This window comes from Tetranychus urticae, chromosome 2, assembly GCF_039701765.1.
Source record: "Tetranychus urticae isolate SD_2017Ah chromosome 2, NJAU_TeUrti_SD_1.0, whole genome shotgun sequence".
NCBI classification, from domain to species: Eukaryota; Metazoa; Arthropoda; class Arachnida; order Trombidiformes; family Tetranychidae; genus Tetranychus; species Tetranychus urticae.
Genome location: NC_142959.1, coordinates 23,176,346 through 23,199,819, shown reverse-complemented (window position 1 = coordinate 23,199,819; position 23,474 = coordinate 23,176,346). Strand labels below are relative to the sequence as shown.

Sequence of the window (23,474 nt, the reverse complement as noted above, 5' to 3'; positions counted from 1 at the left end):
AATTAATGCTCACCACTAATCACAGATCCGAAATCAATAAACAGATGATTTAACAAAAACGCAAAGACTCTGTTTCACTGGAAAAATTACGATAAACAAAAAGGCCTGATGATTGATATTGATTACAATTGATGGATATTGAATTGATCTTAATAAACCCAAAGAGAGCACAATTTGCCAGAAAAAAAGTGAATTCAATTTGAATTATAACCTGAATCTGAACCAGAAGACTATCACAACTGTAAATGAGTTTGTAGCGAGTCAATGGAAAACTCAATGTTTAAAATGATGTTAGGTGGTGATGATGAGAATCACTAATTTTACGGTTCTTGATGTTGATGAAAAGGAGGAGATTGTAGTTGAAAAAGTTTAAAGGTTGAATGATCTGATTTAACATGAAAAAAATGGTGAACAAAAAAACGTCGAATTGAAATTTTGGGTAAAATAACTTTCGGTCAAAATGCGTTAAAATAACTATAAGGTTAACAATGCCTATTAACAGAGCTAAAGCCCGAAAAATAACCTGTTTTTAGTGAAACAAAAATTTTCAGGTAAAAATTGTAATCTCAATTATTTACCCTTTCCCACCATTATTATAAATTATTATTTAGTCTGGTTATTTCTTGTCTACTGATAATGATGAATACAATTGATTGACGGCTACATCTTTTTACTTTTGTGTTCTGCAACCTCATTCTCGTTCTTATTTTTGTGAATCTTTTTCTTTCTTTTTCCCTTCTCTCTCTCTCCTTTCATCGTTCATCATCATTATCAATTTCAATCCCGGAAATATTATCTTCGTGATCATCTTTTCACCTTCACGCAACCTTAACATTGACCTGAGCAAAGGTGTTTCTTAATTTAAACACGAAAAAAATGATTGTCTATGTTTAACTCAATTCAACTCAATTGTTTTGTATGCTTTTGTTACTTCTCTACTTGTGCATTCACTTTACAGGTTAATTTTGACTAAATTGTGATTCTTAACCTTCACCATCTACATGGTGATTGACAGTAACAATTTGATATAATCTTGACTCAATCCATAAGATAATTTTTCAATCCACATTCAATAATGCATTAAAGTTGATAAACCTTTTTTCACTCAAGGTTTTAAGGTAACATTTACCTTATGTTTAATGATGGCCTTTTTTTACCTTTTTTCCCTCTCAATTCTGCTACTCAATTGGGAAGTAGAAAGATTATCTCATCTTATATTTAATAGTTTGAATCAAAGTCTGCCTTATTTATCAACCAAAAGGTGTAATTTAAAGTGAGATCCCAATGAATTTGTTGATAAATTATTCCCAGCCAAACCCATTTAATCTCAACCTTTGGCAACTCTTTTAGCCATGAAAATGAATATAATGAATTGAAAAAAAGTTCCAATTTGGTTGAGCTTTTTTTCTGCTTTTGATGCTTTTTGATTAAAGATTGAAGTGTATTAGGACAAATAAATAAACGTTGATTGAAACTGTGAGTCAAGCAAAAATTGTTAAAAAAACAAGCAAATGAAAGGTTTATGATGATGTAAGGTTCACTTGGATTATACATTGGTTAAGATTATTCAATACAAAGTTGGCGGTTAAAAATTGAAAAGTCGGGGGAGAGACAAAAATGGTTGCCATCAATTAAACTGCATTTTAAGCTTCTTTTCTTGAAGTTAATTTTATATTTTCAGTTTGTTTTTTTTATTTATTTAATCTTGTGATGTTACAATATCAACAATTAATTGACAATTCAATGTCATTGGTTAATTGTGAGACTATTTTTGTATACTTTTCCATTTCTAGTGTTACTTGTTGATTTAATGGAGTTCAAGTGTAAAAAAAGCTAAAACCAAGTCTATGGATGTCTGAATAGACAAAAAAGCTAACTTCTGTGTCGACTTGTTTTTCTCACTGTAGACATTAAATGTGCTTTTGTTGATTTTTCTGGTTCTCATCATGGGTTGAATCATTCTGGATGAGGGGCTAATTTAACCATACAATGGTTACCATCTTTGACAATTACAATTACCTTTTGAAATAACCTTCAATTCACCTGTCTTTGTTCTCATTCTATTCTCAACGTCTTCACCTTCACCATCATCATAATGCAAAGCTATTCCTGGTGTTCACTATGACTTGTTTGACTTGAGACAGCATGATTTTACCCTTCTCTTTCAACATCAAGAATGAATTGATTCACTCATCTTCTGGAATTTATGGTTATCTGATTCAACAGAGTGTTGAAATCAACACTTTTTTCTTTAGATGCACCAAACCAAGACCTCTTCGCCTGTAAACAAGTAGTTTCAATCCTTTAAGGTGCGTAAAGATTAAATTAGCTATCTTTGATTTATCGTGGATTTCTTGGCTATCTTGAAATTCGATTAATCAAGTGTAAGGTGAAATTAAACTAATTACTTTCTATGTAATTTTTAAAATTTAATCGTTGACTTATTAATTTACATTTCTTGTTTTTTTTGTTTCAACTTCCCAGGCTGTTCACATGATGATTCCTAGGCAATGGAAAGTGTTTATTAAACTGGATACAAAACAAAAGGCAGAGCGTCATTAAAAAATGGTTAACTCAGAATGGACTTGAACACAGGGAAACAAGCCAAAGCAGGAACAATCAGAAATGCAAACTTTAAGGATATACAAAGTTATTTGTTGATTACAGTTAAATAACACAATACAGTTATATTTAACTGTTTGATTTGAAGTTGATGATGATCATTACTATTATGATTATGTTTATGGAAAGCAAAATAGTGTAATTGAACTTGAGGGCAATTTGAAAGAATCAAGTTCACCGATCTTTTTTTTCTTCTTGTTGTTTCCTTCCTCATTTGAAAACCAATATTACATTTTCTTAAAGTAACTTGAACAATTAGCCTTAAGGGTTTCCAAGCCATTGGATTCTGGTTTCCGGTCCTCATGATAACAAACATCAACATCAGTCAAAAAGTTCTGTTATCTTTGGCACGTTGGAATAGACGAAAGAGAAAGAAAGAGAAAAGTTCATTATAATCATCATTATGAATATTTGCATCTTCCTAATGGCAAGTCAATCAATTCTTGGAAATCCATCAACTCTCACTCTTGAACGACTCTCTTTCAACTTTCCCTTTAAAAGATACTTTCTCTCTCTCTCTCTTCTTTATCATCATCATCAACATCATCATATGCATGAATGCTCAACCTTTTTTACTTGTTTTATCTCAACATCATCCATGTATATATACAGATACAGATGTACCTTTGCCATATTAGTTGTGTTCATACCTATCTGAGGGAAAAAAGTTTTTTTAAGGTGTTAACCTGTAAGTTAAATACTCAGGCTTACAAAGTGTTCCTCTCCGGTGGGAAACCTGATATCCTTCAACCGGTTGGCCAGCCTAAGTAACAAACCCACCAAGAGGAAAAGCCTTTTCAGTTTATTTCAAACAAATAATAGTGACTTTTTTGTTACACTCTTCCCAATATCGCCAGTCAATTTATTCATTCACTTTTATTCATTATATTCAGACAGGACAAAAACAGATTCACTTTGTTCAACAACTGGTGTCCCAATAACTCATCATGTTCCTTTACCATTCAATACTATTTGCTTCGGTATGTTTCAATAATTTTAAATGCTAATCACTTCTTAATTAATGTTAATTTTACTTTTGTCCAGATTTTCATAACAACTATCCAATCTCATGGATCTTATCATTCAAGGGGTAAGTTTAACCATTTTTTTCCCAATACTTGTTGGTCATTTGGCTAGAAGTTTCAAGCTTATTAGATTTTTTGCAGAAAATTTTCCGAGGAAAATTATTGTCGCAATTAACTAAATAGGCAAATAATTTTGATTGATTGGACAATTTTCTCGTTGGTCAGTGTTTATTTCAAGGATTTTAACTTGAAATGTTGAATTTTGTTCGAGTTTTGTTCCTGATTGAGTGAAATTTTCATGTCCAACCCTTTTTACTTTGATTGTCATCAAGTTGTAACAACAATTTAATGTTTAAAGTTGATGGTTAAATCAAGTGTTTATTGTGATTATCCAAGCGCAATCATCACTTGGTCAAATGTGTGTATTAAGTGATTGTGATTGAATTGATTAAAGGTTCAAGACTTTGTTTTGAAGGACACTAATTAACAATTACTGTCCACTGAGACAAGTCTTAATCAAAGGTTATCCATTTCCATTAACTTTAATCAAATAGATTTGTTAATTAGATAGTTTTCTCAATCAATTGAAACAATAGGGAGACAAAAGTTATAAGCAATTGAAAAAAGTCCAAGCCATGATTAACAATTAAGTTAAAGATGTTGATAAGCAAAATTGAGCTTCGCATTTCACCAAACGCCATGAATAATTGAATCTAAACTAAACTGTCAGACTCATCTATTGATTGCAATTAAACAAAGCCAACAAAGACTGTTAAGGTTATACTCTAATGATAATAGCTTAATATAATAATAACAAAATAAAAGATGAAAGTAAAATATGCTCAAGGTGATAACAATTGACAGGGAAATTTGAATGGAAGGGAAAAAGTGTGAACAACTTGAAATAACCTTAGGGCAGCAAATAGCGTCCTTTACCCTCCTCATCCCTTTGGTTTGAGTTACAATCATAATGGCCATAATTTATTGATGAATCTAAGTGATTGTCAAATTAAAGGCAATTGTTTTCCAGTGCCATTATTTGTTTGGTAAAATTTTGGTGATAATCTGATTAACTGTTGACGAGTCTTTAGTTCTTGTTGTTGTTGTTTTGTGTTCAATCAAATTTGGACTTGGCCAAGGAACCACTTGAAAGTTCCCTTTGCTGTGGTCAGCTTTACTCAACCCAAACTTGCCTACGGCTTTGTAAACCATTGTGAATACTGATATTTATATTCAGTGTAAGGTCAGGTTTGTAATGTAAATTGTTTCGGCAAATATAATGATTAAATGATCAAATGGCCGAAATGTTTAATGTTAATAACATTAACAATATTAATAAAATGAAAAAGCCAAACAATTGCAATCAATAACAATACAAATTGAATAGTAAAGACAATATGAGATTTGAGTAGAGAATTGGTTTTTCTTGTTAAAGTTAAATTACTAAACCTTCAAAACCATTTGCCTAGCAATGAATTGAATTTTTGTTGATTCAATCCATATGAACAGATAAAGGAGAGAGAGAGAGAGTATGATTAGGGATGAGGATGAAGAGGAGGAAGGAGATGATGCAGGTAGATCAGGGTCTCATTCAAATTCAGATCTTCCTTTGCTTCTTTTGCTTGTCAATTTTATTAGGAAAAATAGTCTCTTGAGTATTTTTCAGGGAAAACCTTTTCTTTTTTTTCTCTTCTTTTACTGAAAAAAAGTCTTTTTTTCTGGTGAAGAGGAGAAGCTCCTTGAGGCTTCTTCACACATCATTTTGAGATGATGATTGTGATGATGATGATGCAAAAGATGCAAAAAGACAAACCATTTTGTTTGAGTTGTCTACAAAAGTCCCATTGAAAAGGAATGAAAAAAATTCTTTGACTTACTTTTTTTCCATGAAATTTTCTTTCCAATTATCATCTGACTACATGAATCTCTTCAACTTGTCTTCTTCCTCCTCATCAATTGATGAAGGTAAATATGGGAAACTAACATTCAGCAAAATTCATTTAACCTTGTAACTATTTTTCAATGATTGCTAGGATTTAGACAATATTTTGATAACCTCAGTCAATTGCATTTCAACATTGTTTACCAACTTTCAATTTATATTATTAGCAATTAAACAAGAATTAAATTGTCAATTTATGTTGATTGACTGCTGATTTAAGCTGAAACATCTCGGGATAACTCACGAGCTAAATTTAATCAACATTTAATTGAATAATTTTGAGCTACTGAATGGCTTGTTTTAATAGTCAATAGTTGATCATTTCAATGAAGATGCAAATTTAAATAACAGTTTCGCTTTAGATTTTGATTATTTCTCGTTTAATTCAGTTATTTCAATTACTTTAACCTGATGTAAAATTTGAAAAAACCTTGCAAGACTTTACCTGATACTTTTATCTTTCTGAATATTGAATAGGATGAAACTGAATCAAAAGAATGGGTTAAAAGAAGAGAAAATAATATTAACATAATCTTCGTTTTTTCCTCGTTTTTTCTTCTTCATTTTGCCATTCAATTGATTCAGCAAATAAATGTTGATCATGATTTATTTGATTAGCAATTTTGTGCAAAAATTTACATAAATACCAATAACAGTGAATCTAATATATCGTGAGTTTTCAAATTTTTTGGACAAAATCAAATTTGAATATAAATTCTCTGAAATTAAGCTGTTAATCTCAGTCATTTTGTGATTTGATTTACAAAAAACGGATAAATTGATGATTAAAAATTATGTTGAATTTTGAGAAATGAATTTAACCATGTAAAGGGTTATCAATTAATGAATGCATCTTTTGATCAACGGTTTATCAAACCATGAAATTGTGTTCATAGTTTCACTTGAATCTATTCGTTGTTGAAAAGGTTAAAAAGCTTATTGTTAATCTTGTTACTAAATACATTACAATCTATTAATCATCGTTATTAATAATCAGAATTTTGTTCATCATTATTATCAGTTTCACAGAGAATTGGATGTAATTTATGAAAAAAAAGATTGGGAGTTTTTTGTTCTCATTACAATTATAAAGGTAATAATGATAATTACTTAAGTCATAATGTTACTGGTGAACAAAAATAATACCATAATTTTCGTGATGACAGTCTATTAATTTGAACAATTAACATTCTTATTCATTAAGTTTAAAAGCTGCTCTTAATCAATGTTTAAGGTTAACAATGTTTGAATTTAACCAGATCCTTAAGTGTATAACCATCGGTTGAAATAATTTAACCCAATATTTCACTCTAAAGTTGAAAGCTTCATTCCTTTGAATCAGATCATTGTATGGGATAATTGTTATTCCGGTTAATAAACTATTAAATAATGGAAATCAGTACCTTGAGCTATTTTTCATTTGTTTAATAGTATCTAACAATGAACGGTTGAAAAGTATTCCGATAATTTATTGAAGCCTCCTGTTTGATTTTTCATCGTTTACACCTAGATGTTGTTGTCTGAACTTGATCGATATATTTTGAATGATTTATTAATGGGAACAATGATTGTCAATCTGATTATTTATGATGCCAATAGTGTTTCTATGAATTTAATATCATTAGTAGATCCAGAGTTGAGGCAATCTTACCACGATCTGGTTTAATGATTCAATTATCGATATAATTACCAAAGAATAATAAATGATTCATTTATAAACAATTTAAGACTTTAATGGTTCAATGATCAACAAGTAATTTATTTTTAAACAAATGTCTCTCTTTTGTTACATTTTTAATATTGATGAAATAATGTTGTCGTTTTGATGAACGACTTTATGTTTATTTGATTAATTATTGTTTATGTTTTTATCTTGATAATAATAGATCGACAAGGACATGAGAGAACTTGGTTTCAAATGTCAATTCCTTATCTGGATACAACAATTCAATTTCAACCTCCAGCAGGTAAGTGAATCGATTTTGATTTCATTAATGAAAGTAAAAATTTGACAAATCTTTTTAAATATTTTAGGTCTTGAACCAGACAGGTTATTTGATTTTATGACACCTTTACAAAATTGGAATCCTCTGGAGCCACCACCATTCATGAGACCATTTTTTGATCGCCCGAACCAATTCAGACCAATGATACCACCTCCACCTCCACCCATACCACCTTTCTCCCAAGACACACCTTCTACTTCATCAAATCCCAATTCAATCCCTGAACCTGAACCAGAATCGGGATTCTCGGTATCTTCATCTGCATTTAACCCATCTAGACGAAGATGGAAGCCTCGGTGGCATCCTCATAACCGTGCCGGTGGACATTCTGGTAAAAGACCCAATGCTTTAAGACCATCAAATGGGAATGGAAATGGATGTCGGTATGTTCCTGGAACTAAAGGAGGACGAAAATGCCGTCCAGGCCAGCGTTTCTGGGAAAAATCCAAGCCTAGTGAACCTCAACCCAGTTGGCCATTCTTTGTGTTCCCACCACCACGGCCTTCAATATCAGATGATAAACCAGAAGTTCCTAATACTTTCACTGAAGTAACAAAAAAAGACGACCCTGCTTGTGGTAATCGACATCTTCCAAGACCAACTAAACCATCAGAACTGAATCCACCATCAACAACAACGATGGTGACAACGTCAACAGCAGTCACACCATTGGAAAAAAACGAAACTACAAATGAACCAGTTGCTAACAAAACAGAAACTCCATTAACATCTACAACAACGACTACAACTGAATTACCAATAACACCAGATTCATCAGATTCATCTGATGTTGCACCTAATACTAATGAAAAACAGCCTTCATCAAATGACTCGTCACAATCTTTACCATCTGACTCAAAAAGTTCAGATGCTAAACCGGAAAAGGACGGAAATTTCTCGGAATTTGAATCGAAAAATGAGCCAAATACAAATGAAAAGGAACCAGGTGAAGAAATTGAAAAGAAAAAAGAAACCGAAGAAAAGACTGAACTATCAGTGTCATCTAAACCAAAAGATTCTGATGATGGGGTTAGAGTAAGGACAAATATAAATAATGGTGAGGATATTTCCCCATCCGGTATGGTGACAACAATGGGACCTTTAGAGGAATCAGATGGAAAAGAAAATGGAAATAAGAAAATGGAAGAAACAAAAGATGATGATAAAAAGATTGAATCTAAAGAAAATGAAAATGTTGATGGAGAAGATAACAAGAAAAAAGAAGCTGACGAAACTGTTGATTTGAAATATTCCCCATTCACATCAAATCCAACTGAATCATCTTCACCAAAATCTTCATCTTCATATTCATCACCAGAAAGTGAAGTTACAACCATATCAAATGATAATGTCAACAATGAGGTTGTTTCAACAACGAGTTCAACTGATTTAGGTAACATTGACTTACTCAATGAAGCTGATACCCTTCCAGATGAAATTGATAAAGGTAACAATAATAAGAAATCTGCATTACCGGATGCTGAAGCTAAACGGAAAAGGGAAGCAGAAAAGGAACAATTTATCAAACAAATTGAATCAATGTCCATTGAAGAGTTTAGAAAACTTGCATCTAAGATTGCATCTTTATCAAGTTAAATGATGAAAACAAAATTTTGGTCAACTTTTTTATCCATCTGTCAAAAATAGTGAAACTCAGTTTATCTTGACTCGGAAGTAAACTCAGGATGAATACATTATTACACGAAAATAATTATAATAATGATACAGAATGATTATGGTGGTGATGGCTATGATAATGCTAAATCAAAAAAGGCAATATGATGATAAATCAGAAGAAGAGAACAAATCTTGCTTCGAAATTATCATAAAAAAGTAAACAAAAAAGTCAATGTTTTTTTATTCAACTTATCATTTATCTTTCAATGTTTTCCTCATTGCTTTTATCAAAAACTATCACAATAACCTTTGATGGTAATACTTCTCACCATATCTTTCAATTTCATCTGCAGCAATAATGACTGTTATTCATTGTAACTTCAGTGCCAACACCATCTTTGTAATTTTTTTAAAAAATCCTTCTTCGACTTTTCCGTCAAAATTTGCTTTCCGTCTCAAATGATTTAATTAATCTACTTAATCATAACATTGGTGCAAAGATTCAAGGAGAAACAATTGTGATTGTATTGGGATGGACGAATTTCCGAATCAAATGATTGTCATAATGTGAACAATTTATGAACCAATAAATTGATTATTGTATTAATGACAATAAATGTATTATTAAAACTGTAATCATCTATTTGATTAACTTATCAAACAAAAAAAGGAAGCTCTCTAAAGAGTCGGAAATTCTTTATCACATTTTATGTTTATGACTTGGGTTTAATGATCAAATAGAAGCCTAATTATGAATTTTCAAAGCTACTCGATCAGCTGATTAGGCAGGAAAGATAAACAGAAAAAATGGCCAATGACTTGACCACTTTGATGCAATTAGATTTCGCTTTTTCAGTCCGAAGAGAGTATAAACAGTCCGCTGACATATTCCTTGAAGAGCCAGAAATGGCAATTAAAAATTTACAGCGACGCAACTACCAGAATCTGGTAAATAAGACTGTTTTGAAATAGAAGTTTAAATTAAATCAAAATGATTCTCTGTTGGTGAATTGATTACAGTGATAACATTGTTGATTGATGACTAGGGGCGTAACTATGGATTAACTGTTAAGTGAATGTTTCTCTATTGTAACCAACTTAAAACAGTTTCTTGTTTTAAATGGTTATTGTTTAGTTGAAGACAATTTTCTTTACACCATTCTTTCATTGTCATTACATCACCTACACATCCTTCAACATCATCATCACCATCATCGTTAAACTCATCAACAAAACAATCATTAATAAGTGTTCATTATCATAATGGGATGTTGCTTTTGTAAACAAATAATTGATGAAAGATCAGCAGCAGCCAAAGATCCAACCAGTGGTCTAGGAATAATTGACCATGAGGAAACATCGACAACATTGGAGGGCGATGATGATCGACGTCGCCAGTCTAAATCATGGAATCGCAGTCTTCATCGGATGGCTTTAAGTGTCATTGATATATCTTCATTTGAGACGACCAACTATGATGCCAAGGAATATGATGAACGAACCAAATTGTATGCCTCTCGTTTAGACGAAGTCAAGCCAATTAGTAATAGCAATAAATTGAAGAACAAGAAAAGTTGGGATCCGAAAACAATTGTATCCAAAGGTAAAATATCCAGTGAAGATATGAATCTTATTGAAGAGGTAGCAGAAAAATCTTTACATGCAGTTAACAATTTCACTGTTCACAGTGATCAATCAGTCGTACAACCTTTTCAACCATTTTGAATTTGAGCTTATAGTTAAAGCATTTTCAAGTTGTTACAACTTATAAATAATGTGAAATTATTATTATCCTCTCATGAGTCAATTTTGGGTACGATTATGTATCATAATAAATATCGTCCGTTTAAGTAAATAATTTTTTGTTCAACAATATACATGGGTAAATATACCAGTTTTGATTGAATCACATATTTTTGTTGCGAGAAAAAACAATAAATCACAACATTGAAATTATAGATACTGGAATAATCATGATTTATCATTTGAATTTTCTTTTAAATTCTTACTACAATTAGCTTCATTACTCTTCGATTCATCCTCGCCAGAATCATCATCATCTTCCATATCGGGAATGGGAAATCGTAATATTGCAGCGATACCCGTTAGTTGTTCTAGTTCTATAAAAAGAAAAAGATTTCAGACATTAGACAGTTTCAAATCGAGTTAAAATATTCTACTCACGTTCACCAGAAATATGAAGACTTGAGAATATCCTAACTTCACCTCCATTTTCTTTGACACTGTCTACTAAAGCAACGTAACGTTTTCTTTCTAAAGGATCGTTACAGCGGAAGAGATGATCTGATATTAATAAAGTTTCTATTGCTTGGAACTGATTCGCTTTTTCCACATGTTTGTATCCATAGAATGCCCGATCAGATTCCGATGACAACATTTGGTAGAAAGAGTCTAATGCTTTAACTTCAGCGGCTGCTTTAGTATCAGCAAGCCGATTTTGTATCAGAGGATCTACAAGAATTTCTTTCAAACTATGTTTGAAACCTGAAGATGAGTGGACTAAAACAAACTTATTTTTGTTCTCTATAATTAACTTGTTGTCTTGTTTGACGGCTTCTTGCACCATGAATTCATAGAACTGATCCTTCACAAATCCTGGACTTGCTAAAAGCACACATTTGACCACTGAAAAATAAAAATTTTAAAGTTAGTAATGCAGATTAACATTGATTTGAACATTAAATAATTTACCATCGAAGTTTATGTGTCGTATTATAGCTTGCATTACACTCTCGAAAAATCGATTCATCCCTTTTTCATGTTGAGAACATAAACCCTTCCTTTTTCTCGGTATATTACATTCGACCTTTGCTCTTGTAATGGTCATGGAAGAAGTAATAAAGCAAACATTTGCTAAGCCTTGCTGCATTACAACAGCAGCCAAATCTGCACGCTGAGTAGGATCACAAGCCATTTCCAGTCTATCTAATGCAATGGAATCCCAGTGTTCTTTAGTTAAAGTAAATTTTCTGTTCAGCTCTAAATCAAGTGTATGATACTGGTTCATCTTTACAAACTGATTCTCTACAATGTTTCGTCCTTTGACACGAACCAGACAAGCCTGAGTATCATATTCGGTTGATTCAACTTTGAGTGTTAACGTAGTCCGAACACGACTACTACCAGTACTTCCAGTGGCTGATTCAAGCGTAACTTTACGAAATGTAGAAGCTTTAACAGCGTCATTTGCTTCAATGAGATTATAAGCATGCCACATATCCTCATCTTCTTCAGGGATCAAGACAACAGATCTAGAATAGATACAATATAATGTTTTTACACATGGACATTCTCAAAAAGCTAGAAGACTATCTGATAGACAAAACTTACCCGTGATTATCTTTGTCAATGTATTTCCCAACCAATTTCATTTTGGAAGTAAATTCTTGAAAATTACGCACTAAATTAAATTATGCGATACAAAAATAAATAAAATATTTTCATAATAAACATCAGAAGTTTAATTCTAACTTCAACTTAACAGGTTAATAAACAATCATTTCTGTTCACGAGGTAAACACTTCACTTCTTCCATCTGTGGAGAAATCATTGAACAATTTTTTTCGCCGAAAAATGAAAAGTCGATTATTTGTCCAATTAGTTAAATAGGTTTACAATTAAAAGTTTTTAATTCTAGATTTTACTAAATCGAAATAATAGCAAAAAATTCGGCAAAATTTCCATAATAAATTAGCGCAATTCATTATGCATTAATTAATTTCGATTTAGCCCTTTAATGCAGCTTTTATCGAATCCTAGCTAGAAACCGTAATATTAGACTTTCGAGCGAGTTTTTTTTATAACGATCTATGTTTAATTAATCGATTGTCTTAGGTTTAAGATTTTACGATTGGATTTACAGTTAAAAAAGTTAAACTTTATTTGGATTTGAACAATTAAATAGATGCAATTCCGAGTAGTATTGATAAGAAAATCCATGGTGATCCGATCTCTTATCGATATTTACAAGTACATGTATGTTTAGGTGCAAAGCTCTTATTTTATCAAAGTGTAATCGAATTAATGAGAAGGTTTATGAATTTGATACTGATTTGTTATAATTCTCAATTTAATTCATCAGTTTATTGTGGTTGATCAACTTGTTTAATAAATAATTACTCAATTTCTAAGATGGCCTTAGCAAAATTTCCTGTTACTTTTTTCTTCGATGTACTCTCACCTTATTCTTACATAGGTTTTGAGATTTTGACAAGGTACAATAAAGTTTGGACGAAAATGGACTTAAAATTGAAACCTTGTTCTATCTTCCATGTTTTCAAGGAATCTGGTAACAAAGCTCCAATGACCATTCCAGCTAAAGGGGCTCACTTGACACACGATCTTAACAGAGTTTCAAAAATGGCTGAGGTATGAATTTAAATGTTTGTGCAATCCAAATGTAAAATTTATAAAGCCATTTATTATTAGTAATGTACCTGAATTATTGTACATTACCAATGTTATTATCGTACTCTAGCTTTTCTGTTATTTTTACCTCTAGATTCCATTTGGTGTTCCTAGTAATTTCTTGTCGCTAGCTTTTGAACAAGGTTCATCCAAGACACTCAAATTTATAGCCGCTGGAGACTTTGTCACCCAATCTAAAGCTACTGAAAATTTAACGAGACAAATATTCAAGCGTGTGTTTGCTAACAATCCAGGACTTGAGATTTCATCTCCACAAGCTTGGCTTGAAGCAGGAAATGCTGCAGGCATTGATGATTCAACCTTGAGTGAAATCATCATTCAAGCCGAAAAACCACAGTTTAAAGCAAAGGTGGTTGAAAACACTAAAGAAGCAGTTGGTTTTGGTGCATTCGGTCTTCCAATAACTGTTATCCACGCCCCAGAAGGTCCAATCATGCTATTTGGCTCTGATAGAATTGAACTTCTCGCTCATCTTATTGGTGAAACTTATCTTGGACCAAATCCAATAAAAAAGTCAAATCTATAATTTTATTACATGTGTAAAAACGTTATATTGGTTATTGTTATTTGTAATTCGGATTGATATTTGTATACATTTTTAAAAGTGCTTTACATCAAAATTAAAATTTTATTAGACCTTACCAAAAGGTATCTTCAAAGTTTCTACACGAATAAATTCCAAGTTTACTTAAACAACTGACAATAGAAATATTGGTCAGTATAAAGCGTTCCTTTGAGTGAAATAGAAAAGAAAACAAAGCTATATTAAAGTGAGGTCCCGCCTTCGGTATTTTCACCTGTGACAGTTTCATGTTTGTTTACTCTTTTTCTTCTCCTTCATCTTTTCATTATTGTTTCATTGTATATTTTTTTGTCTAGTTATTTCGTTAATAATGGACGGTCTGAAAAAGCCCCTTCCTGACGAGCTTGTAATCAAAATACTTTTTCATTGTGATGGACAGACATTTATGAGATGTGCCAGAGCTTGTAAACGATTCCACAGAATTGCTGCTGGTATGGGAGCCGATAAATCTAAATATTGGTATCATGCAGTTAAGAGAGATATTGAACCATCGCTAATTTCCCAATTGCTGCTCAATCATCCTGTTGAGTTAGGTGACAAAATTCATAATCTCTATCAAGTACTTTACTCGGAGGCATCAGCTGATGATGCGATCTATTGGCCAGCGCGTTATGACCCTTGGTATCAACTCTATACAAAATGGTTTTCAGGATCACAGCTGAAAAACAAAAGCTTTACACGTTACAATGTCGATGGATTACACAATAATCATGTAGCTATTATAAAACAATCAGGTCCGTCTATTTTGAATATTCTTTAGCTTACTCTCAACTAATTAAATCATCTATTTCAATCCATAGGTGATCTCGTAATAACAGGACATTATAATGGAGCCGTCGCTGTTCATAACTGTACTTCTGATACTATGACATATATTACCGTTCATCTACGTGAGATAACAGGAATTGCTCTGGTCAATTTAACTTTGCATCAATCTTTTAAATATCTTGAAAATGCTAAGTGCAATCATCATCATATTATATCAATTGCTAGAGGGGGTCATCTACGTTGTTATCCGATATTTCCAACGGAAGAAACCGATGGATCGTCAACATTGAGCACGAGACTAGCAGAAAAAGATCTTAATGATGTGCGTGTGTTTGGAAACCAGTGTGTCGTTCAAACAAAAGATGCATTTTTTGTTCTCAAAATAACACTGCCTAAAAGTGCCAACCGAGATTTTCGTTCTGCTGATTCTCTTATTACTCCGCTGGAAATTAGCAAGATGCATACAATTTCCATCAATACAAATATATGCTTTAAAGCAACTAGTTGGATGAATTTCTGGAGAAATAAGGTAATGAAACATCTCAATAAATGTTCTTGGAAATTCTACTTAAAATATATTTGTTTGTAGATTACACATGTTGATGGTTTAACTTTCCGAATCGATATCCATGACTCTGCCTGTAAAGATTGGATTTGGGACTACACGCCAGAGTTTTCATCAACTCTTTCATTAACAGGGTCGCAAAACAAAAACCGCGCTGTGATTTCCCGTGCTTTCCTCTTTAGAGATAAAATCGCCCTTTTCGTCTCAAGTAAGTAGAATAATTTTACGTTCCTTTTTATTCCAATCTAACTTTAATGTACTTAATGTAAATCCGACTTATAGGTACAGGAGGTGTATATGTTACTCTGGATTTGGATACAATTCAAGAAATACCAACATTGGAGCATTTTGATGCTGGTGTATCAGTCATTTCATATTGGGGGAGTTTAATTGCTTTCGGACTAACAAATGGCAAAATATACGGCTATAGCGTCTTGGAATCTTCCAAATTGTTAAGTTTGGATCTTTCTGACCCAATATTTGTTAGACACATCGATCCAGATAGAGGAAGTGAAGCAATAGTTTCATTGGATGTTTACAATTCAGGATCGGGTTATTCTATTGCAGCTTCTACTTTATACAGCTTGACTGTCTTTAAAAGTGTCGGTTGATGGCTCATAACATGTATTCAATATCGGTTAAATCAAAAAGTCTCACGTCTATTTTGTCCAGAATTTGGATGGTAACTTGAGAATCTTAGGATTAATGATGACTCTCAAATTAAAGCGGATGGTTTGTTTAATTTGTTAAAGATCTCCGCTAAATCAATTAATCAAGTTTTGAAAATCGTGTTTAATTTGTTCAATTAATTAAGTTATTTTATTGTTTCTTTTCATAATTAAAGTTAAAAACTGTAAATTAGTTTCAATCATTCGCTTTGGAATTTTGAAGAAATTTTTACCGCTCATTCATTCAAAGTTGATAAAAAGATCAATAGATGTCACTAGTCACAACCAATGGTCTGGTTTGCAAATAAAGCAAACAATAACAACTGTTTTTCATAAAAGCGATATCCTTGTGTTTTTATTAAATTCTTGATCTTGTGTTAACGTTTTCAAAGTTATTAATTCAATAATTATTAGTAATTCATCCATTGTTACAATCGACCATCCATTCACTAGATTAGTTCAATAATGTCACTCGCATCCAATAGATCCCGGCGTGCCAATGCCGGATCCAAAATGAATGAGCTTTTAGGTAAAGAAGATGAAGAGTTTTACCAGCAAGCCTATGGAGGTTTCGTTGATGTAAGTATCCAGCTTTTAAATTTGAGAACTTTTCTCTCAGCTATTCTTTCTTCCATTTTTTTTCATTCTGTTTTTCTTCCTATCTCATTATGTATCTCTCTTTTCCAATTCTGCTTTCTTCACTCCCAAGGACGATAATGACAAGGAGTTTTAACCATTTTCTTCTTTTTTCCTCTAATTGTTTTTTAAAATTCAGGAAGACGGTGAAGTTGACAATGAATATGAACCAGAAGCATCAGATGACGATGTTGTCGATTCTGATTTTGATATTGAAGAAAATGACGAGCTAATCGAGCAAGATGAAGAGGAAGAAAAAACAAAGAAAAAAACCAAAGGTTACAAGGAACCACCAAAAGAAAAGATTGTGAAGAAGAAAACTGTCAAACCCAAGGTAGAGCCAGCAAAAAGTATAGAAATTATTCCAAACAAAAAATCAGTGAGAGATTCAACAAAACTCAAATCTGAGCAAACAGCTTTCAGATTGAAATTAGACCTAGAAGCTAAAAGGAATATTAAAAAAAGGAATTATAAAGATAATTCAAGTTGGCGGAAACTCACACAAGAAGAATTGTTGAAAGAAGCGAAAATAACGGAAAAAATCAATTTGAAAAGTTTAGAAAAATATCGCAAACTAGAATTGGAAAAGGCTCAAAAGAGTAAATTTGTCAAAGAGGTTGCCAAAGGACCAAGGATAATCTTTAAATCTACATCGATGCCATTTTTAGAAGTGGGAGAAAATGGTGAAGTGAAGGAAACTGGCGAAAGGTTTGCCCGAAACTTTATTACCTTCACTGATGAAGAAACTTTTGCTCAATATTGCAATAAAAATACAGAGCCGCAAACTCCCGCTCATAGGCCAATATGTCCGATTTCTGGTTTAAGAGCTCGATATTTTGATCCAGTCACACAGATGCCTTTTTCATCTGCGAATACATTCAAAGCACTCAGGGAAGCTTATTGTCATAAATTGGAAATGTTAGGTGATCCTAAACAGCCCGATGTTGCTAAATGGCTAGAATGGAGAAAGAGGCATGTGTAGATTAATACACTGCAGAGCCCGGTTAAATCAATTTTCTTGATCTCCATTTAGTGACAATATCAACAATATCTTGTCTTGTTTGATGACTTGTATGATGAATGCGTAAAACTGATCTTTCAAAAATCCTGGACTTGCTAAGAGCACACACTTGACTACTGAAAAGAAAAATTTCACAATTAGTAATGCAGACCAACACTGATTAAAATAATTTACCATCAAATTTTATGTGTCGTAATAGCTTACATTACACTTTCAAAATTTTGGTGTATTACATTCAACAATTAGCAATGAAAGAAGTAATAGTGCGAACATTCGCTAAGCCTTGCTGCATGACATCAGCAGCCAAATCTGAATGCTTAAAGCAGTCTGAACGCGACTGATTCAAGAGTAACTTTACGAAGTGTATCAGCTTTAACGGAGCTTCTTCAACAAGCTTTATTGACATTATAAGCATGCCACTCACCCTCATCTTCAGGAATAAAGACAACAGATCTAAAATAGATACAATATAATGTTTTTACAAATGATACCAAAAATTCCACTTGTATCTGATTACTTTTGTCAATCTATTTTCCAACCAATTTCATTGTGATGTGTTGAAAATCACGCACTAAACTAAATCATGATATACAAAAACTAAATAAAATATTTTTACAATAACCATCAAAAGTTTGATTCTAAAGCCAGCTTAAATAACAGCTTAATAAACAATCATTTTTTTAAAATATTAAGCTAAACACGAGTCCATTAAAATAATACGAATCAATCAATACAGATTCTCACATCCCAGCACTGGATTAGTGCATTTTAGATCTTACCCTGCACAGTCTGATCGTCCGATTAAGAACGCTTAAAGTAACAGAAATGCTTTACGTACATTTAATTACTTTTTTATTTGACTGGCAAGAATAAAAGTTATGTGTGATATAATTGAAGGTTAATTTCATTACTAAATGAAACAATGTCAAATATTGCGATTAAAGTATAAAAACACTTTGAGTGTTACCCAAGAATTCGTTCTATTCTTATGTTTCAGTCTAACAATTAAGTCTGGGGAACAAATTAAATTATAGTTCAACAAAGAACAATTATGTTAGCTGATGATAATACTCTGAAATCTTTGTTGGATTAAAAACTCAACTCAAGTGAAACGCAAGCATATTTGTGCTTCATTTACATTTACCCAGAATAACTTGAAACTCATTTTCAATGAATTGAGACAAGAAACAAAAACATGATATAGAAAAGGAAAACATAATGAGTTCAATGTTAAACTATTAATTCAATTTTGACAGAAATAATGAGGCCAAATGCTGAATATGTGAAATTCCTATTATCATTTGGCTATGAGCATGATCAAGTTCAAAGAGGATTAGTTAGATGAGATGAGTAAAATGAAGAATAAAAGTTGAAACCATTTCATTATCATCTTTGTTTCTTACCTACCAAACCATGCTAAGTTTAGCTTGCAAAAAGATTTAAACCAAACCAAATCGGTTCGAAGCATCTAATCATTTCAAATTGTTATGGTAAATTTAAATCGTTGAACTGGTTCATTGGTTAAAGTAATTTTCATTTGCTGAGTCTTACCAATCTTGTTATTTCTTCAGACAATCCTCATCTCAAAGCCATCTAATTATGGATTCAGATGAACAGTCAAACCCAATTGAATCATTGGATCAAAGTGAATTGGATATTGATCAGTTTGTTACCAAATTGTCATCAACAAAGAAAAAAGTGGAATCAATTGCCGAAAAGGTTTCATGGTCATCAGCTGGTGCATTAGTTGATACCGAGAACGCTCACACATTTGCAGCTGAATCTGCTTGTTCATCGTCAAAATGGTTATCATCTCAAAAGATTACCGAAAGATTCAGTGACAATGTGATTTTAACAGATGACGATTCCTTAGTTGTTGTTTGTAATCGTTCAGCTAGACGAATGCAGACTCATTCCGAGTCAATTGTTACCCGAAAAGTACGCTCTCAAATCATTGAAATGGACGATGAAGGTAATGATTGTGAAGAAGGTGATTTTTTTGAGGAAGAACAATTAATTTCAGCTCCAACAAAGTCAAATGAAGATACAACTCTTGACACATCAACAACAAAGGCTAATTTTGAAGCAACAGACTTGGAATCAACTCAACAGGTGAAACAAGCTTCGATTGATGTTTCATCAACAGCTTGGTTAAATGAAACCAAAAAATTGACTTCATCTTGCTGGTCTTCACAGGCCATGGAAAGCTTCGAATCGGTTGAAAGTTGCATCGAGGAGAGCGAAGTGGGACAAGAATTGCAAGATGAAAATCAACAGGTATGGACTAGAATGGAAAGAATTAGAGATAAATATGAATCTGCATCAAGTTCCCAATCCCACCATACTTGGTCATCAATACATTCAGAGAGCATTGAATCTTGTTCCGAGATTTTATCGACATCTATTAGTGAATCTTTTGATGATAAAATGTTTAGCTTTGATGGTAACAGTTGCAACTTTAGTAGAACTAATTCGCATGCAGATAATAATGAAGATGATGATGGATTTGAGCCTGACACCGAAGTAGCAGTTTCAATAAGAAGGCCTTCTCAATCATTGGTATCAGCTGAAGCTTATGTTTTCCGTCAGAGGAAATCTCTTGAGGAACTTGAAACTGAAATTGTTATAAGGAAAAAGCGTAAACCCAAAGTTAAACAAGAAATGGTTGAAACGGCAACAATTTTCCTTTCAAATAGCGATTCAACTGATGAAATGAAAGAAACATTGTCAAGTTTATCATCGTCATCAACAACATCATTACCAAAAGCACCCTCTGTAGTACCAACATCATTACCGTCATTATCATCATTTTCATTGAAATCAATTCCTGACTATCGAAGAGAATCTTTTGTGGAAACACTGAAGAAACATTCATCTCTTGATACTGAAACTGATTCCATGGAAGATGAAGATGATAATGATGAATTTGATGGTCAAAATTGTTTCCCAAAAAGTGATCCAAACTCCTTTGTCAGCACAAATAATAATTCTGATTGGAACAATAACAGGGCAACGTCGACAGTATTTAAGAGTGATCAAGAAATAAACGATCTCTTTTAATCTGGTTAACCCATTCACGAGCTATGTGGACCTGATTCTCTGGTTTCTTTGTCGTCTGCTTGCGCTATGGTTAAGACTTTGGTTAATTGATTATTTTAGCTGTTGGTCAGTCAAAAATGAATGAGTTGCTTGTAAATGTTTCAGGGATTTTTTGGTACACTAAATGGAATCACTTCTGACTTCAATGGCTACATAAACGATGAAAAAAACAATGTCAATATTGTCTGAATCAATTGATATTCAATAAAATTGCCATCAAATTACTCCAAAATTGCATTACTAAATCTCATTTCACTTTATTTGTCGATGGTAAGTAATGATTTGTCTTTATTCAGAATCTATCTGTCGATACATGCATTAAATACACTAACAGTTAATAATATAATTGCAGTTTAGAGCACTTATGACGAAAAAATCTAGCAAATTGTAGTAAGAAAACTAAACAAGAATAAACTTTGTTACTAAAAAGACACAATAAACACAATTGTAGCATTTTTGCACAAACTGACACAAATACTACAAGAAAAATAGGCAAAAACGGGTGGAAATAGACTTCTTTTGATTTTGGGTTGCGTTAGTTTGTAAGGAAATGAAAGCTGAGTCAATTTGTGTGATCTGAAAGTTTCTCTGATCAATAGTTCTCGAGAAAATCGAGTTCAAAATCGAAACTTCGATCGCTTTTTGTACAATAATGAAAGCAACTTTTTTCATGAAAACTCATTTTACTGTTGTAACTTTTGACAAGCAACCAGAATATGTACTTATTTCTAGGAATAAAACTTTATTTTTCTGTAAAACAGATCAAGTTCGATTTATCGTTAAACCGAACTCTTTCTGTCACCGTAATAGTTAGAGAGTCGAAAGTTATTAATGGCCCGTAAAAATTAATGGTACACAGCATGGACCCAATAGTTTTTTCAATTTATCGTTAGTTCTCTTGATTTTGGCCTTTTATCGCAAATCTTTGAACCTCGATATTTCGAGAATGACATCACTTATAGTCGTCATTCTTTGACCAAACATAAGATTGCATTATGGTTATAATATAATATAACTTAATATTGAATAAAATTCAAGCTAGTTCATTTAATAATGAATATCCTTCTAACAGATGAGCTTTGTGTTTGATTAAATATTTATCTTTAAAAATCAAGCTAAAATCTGGTAACACGAAAACACAATGCTATAACTTTATTTGTAGTATCCTGAATAATTTACTATTTCAGTATATTATAGCCCATAATGATATCTAGTGTTTGGCCAAGAATCATGATTGTAGATGATATCGTTCCCGGGATATTGAGGCTCAAAGTTTTCAGGTCAATCGTCAAAATTAAGAAAACTGTTGTTGCATTGAAAAAAATTTTTGGTCATTGATGTGTGTCAGCAATATTTACACATGCAGGATAAGTTTCAGCTCCTTAATAATTACGGCCACAGAAGGCGATCGGTTAAACTAAAAATCGAACTAACATGTTTATCAGAAAAAGAAAAGTTTTATTTCTTAACATATGTACATTTTCTGGTTGTCCAATGAAAATTACATCAGTTAAATGAGTTTCATGAAAAAATTTGCTTCCATATCTGAACAAAAGATGATCGAAGTTTCAAGTTTGACCTCGATTTTCTCGAAATCTGTTCATCGTAGGAATTATTTATTAGCACCAATAGACACGGTTAGAGGTGTCCTTACAAAGCCACCAAGTCTAAACTCTCAATTCAAATGTTCGAGCCTTTGGCAGCACTTTTTGCAAGTTTAACTTACAAATTGATAGTTTAGTTTAGAAAATTGGTTTATTTACCAAGAAATGGGTTTAGATGTGTTTGTTTTGTTAAATAAGTTGTTCCTAGACCATTCTAAACCCAAAAAACATGACCCAAATGCACAAATAGAAATTTATTAAATTGAATTGCATTATTAATTAGTAAAGAATTATATTGGTCAAAGAATGAAGACTGTAGGGGATGCCATTCTCGAGATATCGAGGCTCAAAGATTTGCGATAAAAGGCCAAAATCAAGAGAACTATGAATAAATTGAAAAAACTATTGGGTCCATGCTGTGTATCATTAATTTTTATGGTCCAATAATAACTTTCGGCTCTAACTGTTACGGTCACAGAAGGAATTCGGTTTAACGACAAATCGAACTTGATCTGGTTTACAGAAAAATAAAGTTTTATTCCTAAAACTAAGTTCATTTTCTGGTTGCTTGTTGAAATTTACATCAGTAAAATGAGTTTTCATGAAAAAACATGCTTTCATTATTGTACAAAAAGCGATCGAAGTTTCGATTTTGAACTCGATTTTCTCGAGATCTATTGGTCAGAGAAACTTTTAAATCACACAAATGGACTCAGCTTTCATTTCCCTACAAACTAACAGAACCCAAAATCAAAAGAAGTCTATTTTTACTCGTTTCTGCCCATTTTTCTCGCAGTATTTGTGTCAGTTTGTGTTTATTGTGTAGTTACAACCAAGAAAAGCTTTTGAAAACTTAAAGCTAATATCAT

General features: G+C 32.3%; 6 protein-coding genes across 9 annotated transcripts; 5 read left to right on the top strand and 1 right to left on the bottom strand.

Annotated features, from left to right (window-relative positions):
- Positions 1-1,606: 1,606 nt before the first annotated feature.
- LOC107367507 (uncharacterized) lies at positions 1,607-9,848 on the top strand. 2 transcript variants are annotated; one of them, XM_089267027.1, is made up of 7 exons: positions 1,607-2,309; positions 2,485-3,049; positions 3,235-3,310; positions 3,516-3,602; positions 3,667-3,712; positions 7,476-7,556; positions 7,624-9,848. In XM_089267027.1, the coding sequence occupies exons 4-7, from the start codon at positions 3,570-3,572 to the stop codon at positions 9,189-9,191; spliced, it is 1,728 nt and encodes a 575-aa protein (XP_089123153.1). In that variant the 5' UTR covers positions 1,607-2,309; positions 2,485-3,049; positions 3,235-3,310; positions 3,516-3,569; the 3' UTR covers positions 9,192-9,848. The 2 variants fall into 2 exon arrangements, with proteins under 2 accessions (XP_089123153.1, XP_015790695.2); XM_015935209.3 differs by having other exon boundaries at positions 1,608-2,309; positions 2,485-3,310.
- Positions 9,849-10,475: 627 nt separating this feature from the next.
- On the top strand, positions 10,476-11,170 carry LOC149094150 (uncharacterized). Its single transcript, XM_089267028.1, has one exon. The coding sequence runs from the start codon at positions 10,476-10,478 to the stop codon at positions 10,935-10,937; it is 462 nt and encodes a 153-aa protein (XP_089123154.1). The 3' UTR covers positions 10,938-11,170.
- On the bottom strand, positions 11,016-12,702 carry pelo (pelota mRNA surveillance and ribosome rescue factor). Its single transcript, XM_015935210.3, has 4 exons — positions 12,564-12,702; positions 11,925-12,484; positions 11,397-11,858; positions 11,016-11,332 (listed from the first exon to the last, which is right to left on the bottom strand). Exons 1-4 carry the CDS (start codon positions 12,602-12,604, stop codon positions 11,184-11,186), a joined length of 1,212 nt encoding a protein of 403 aa, XP_015790696.1. The 5' UTR covers positions 12,605-12,702; the 3' UTR covers positions 11,016-11,183.
- A 544-nt stretch (positions 12,703-13,246) lies between these two features.
- LOC107367558 (glutathione S-transferase kappa 1) lies at positions 13,247-14,308 on the top strand. Its single transcript, XM_015935271.3, has 2 exons — positions 13,247-13,601; positions 13,735-14,308. Exons 1-2 carry the CDS (start codon positions 13,365-13,367, stop codon positions 14,185-14,187), a joined length of 690 nt encoding a protein of 229 aa, XP_015790757.1. The 5' UTR covers positions 13,247-13,364; the 3' UTR covers positions 14,188-14,308.
- LOC107367556 (uncharacterized) lies at positions 14,187-16,435 on the top strand. Of its 3 annotated transcripts, none has more exons than XM_025161971.2 (5): positions 14,187-14,309; positions 14,541-14,978; positions 15,045-15,541; positions 15,602-15,785; positions 15,860-16,435. In XM_025161971.2, the coding sequence occupies exons 2-5, from the start codon at positions 14,555-14,557 to the stop codon at positions 16,186-16,188; spliced, it is 1,434 nt and encodes a 477-aa protein (XP_025017739.1). In that variant the 5' UTR covers positions 14,187-14,309; positions 14,541-14,554; the 3' UTR covers positions 16,189-16,435. The 3 variants fall into 3 exon arrangements, with proteins under 3 accessions (XP_025017739.1, XP_015790753.1, XP_015790752.1); XM_015935267.3 differs by having other exon boundaries at positions 14,222-14,431; XM_015935266.3 differs by having other exon boundaries at positions 14,237-14,375.
- Positions 16,436-16,543: 108 nt separating this feature from the next.
- Positions 16,544-18,523, top strand: YL-1 (Vacuolar protein sorting-associated protein YL-1). The gene is made up of 2 exons (XM_015935270.3): positions 16,544-16,824; positions 17,021-18,523. The coding sequence occupies exons 1-2, from the start codon at positions 16,711-16,713 to the stop codon at positions 17,861-17,863; spliced, it is 957 nt and encodes a 318-aa protein (XP_015790756.1). The 5' UTR covers positions 16,544-16,710; the 3' UTR covers positions 17,864-18,523.
- Positions 18,524-23,474: the final 4,951 nt, after the last annotated feature.

Bases quoted from the DNA above. Each gene is read 5' to 3' on its own strand.
- LOC107367507 (XM_089267027.1), top strand. From the start codon at position 3,570: ATGTTCCTTTACCATTCAATACTATTTGCTTCG. The intron at 3,603-3,666 runs GTATGTTTCAAT...ACTTTTGTCCAG, and splicing joins ATTCAATACTATTTGCTTCG to ATTTTCATAACAACTATCCA. The intron at 7,557-7,623 runs GTAAGTGAATCG...TAAATATTTTAG, and splicing joins TCAATTTCAACCTCCAGCAG to GTCTTGAACCAGACAGGTTA.
- LOC149094150 (XM_089267028.1), top strand. From the start codon at position 10,476: ATGGGATGTTGCTTTTGTAAACAAATAATTGATGAAAGATCAGCAGCA.
- pelo (XM_015935210.3), bottom strand. From the start codon at position 12,604: ATGAAATTGGTTGGGAAATACATTGACAAAGATAATCACGG. The intron at 11,859-11,924 runs GTAAATTATTTA...TTTATTTTTCAG, and splicing joins ACGACACATAAACTTCGATG to TGGTCAAATGTGTGCTTTTA. The intron at 11,333-11,396 runs GTGAGTAGAATA...TTCTTTTTATAG, and splicing joins TCTTCATATTTCTGGTGAAC to AACTAGAACAACTAACGGGT.
- LOC107367558 (XM_015935271.3), top strand. From the start codon at position 13,365: ATGGCCTTAGCAAAATTTCCTGTTACTTTTTTCTTCGATGTACTCTCA. The intron at 13,602-13,734 runs GTATGAATTTAA...TTTTACCTCTAG, and splicing joins GAGTTTCAAAAATGGCTGAG to ATTCCATTTGGTGTTCCTAG.
- LOC107367556 (XM_025161971.2), top strand. From the start codon at position 14,555: ATGGACGGTCTGAAAAAGCCCCTTCCTGACGAGCTTGTAATCAAAATA. The intron at 14,979-15,044 runs GTCCGTCTATTT...TTCAATCCATAG, and splicing joins AGCTATTATAAAACAATCAG to GTGATCTCGTAATAACAGGA. The intron at 15,542-15,601 runs GTAATGAAACAT...ATTTGTTTGTAG, and splicing joins TGAATTTCTGGAGAAATAAG to ATTACACATGTTGATGGTTT.
- YL-1 (XM_015935270.3), top strand. From the start codon at position 16,711: ATGTCACTCGCATCCAATAGATCCCGGCGTGCCAATGCCGGATCCAAA. The intron at 16,825-17,020 runs GTAAGTATCCAG...TTTAAAATTCAG, and splicing joins CCTATGGAGGTTTCGTTGAT to GAAGACGGTGAAGTTGACAA.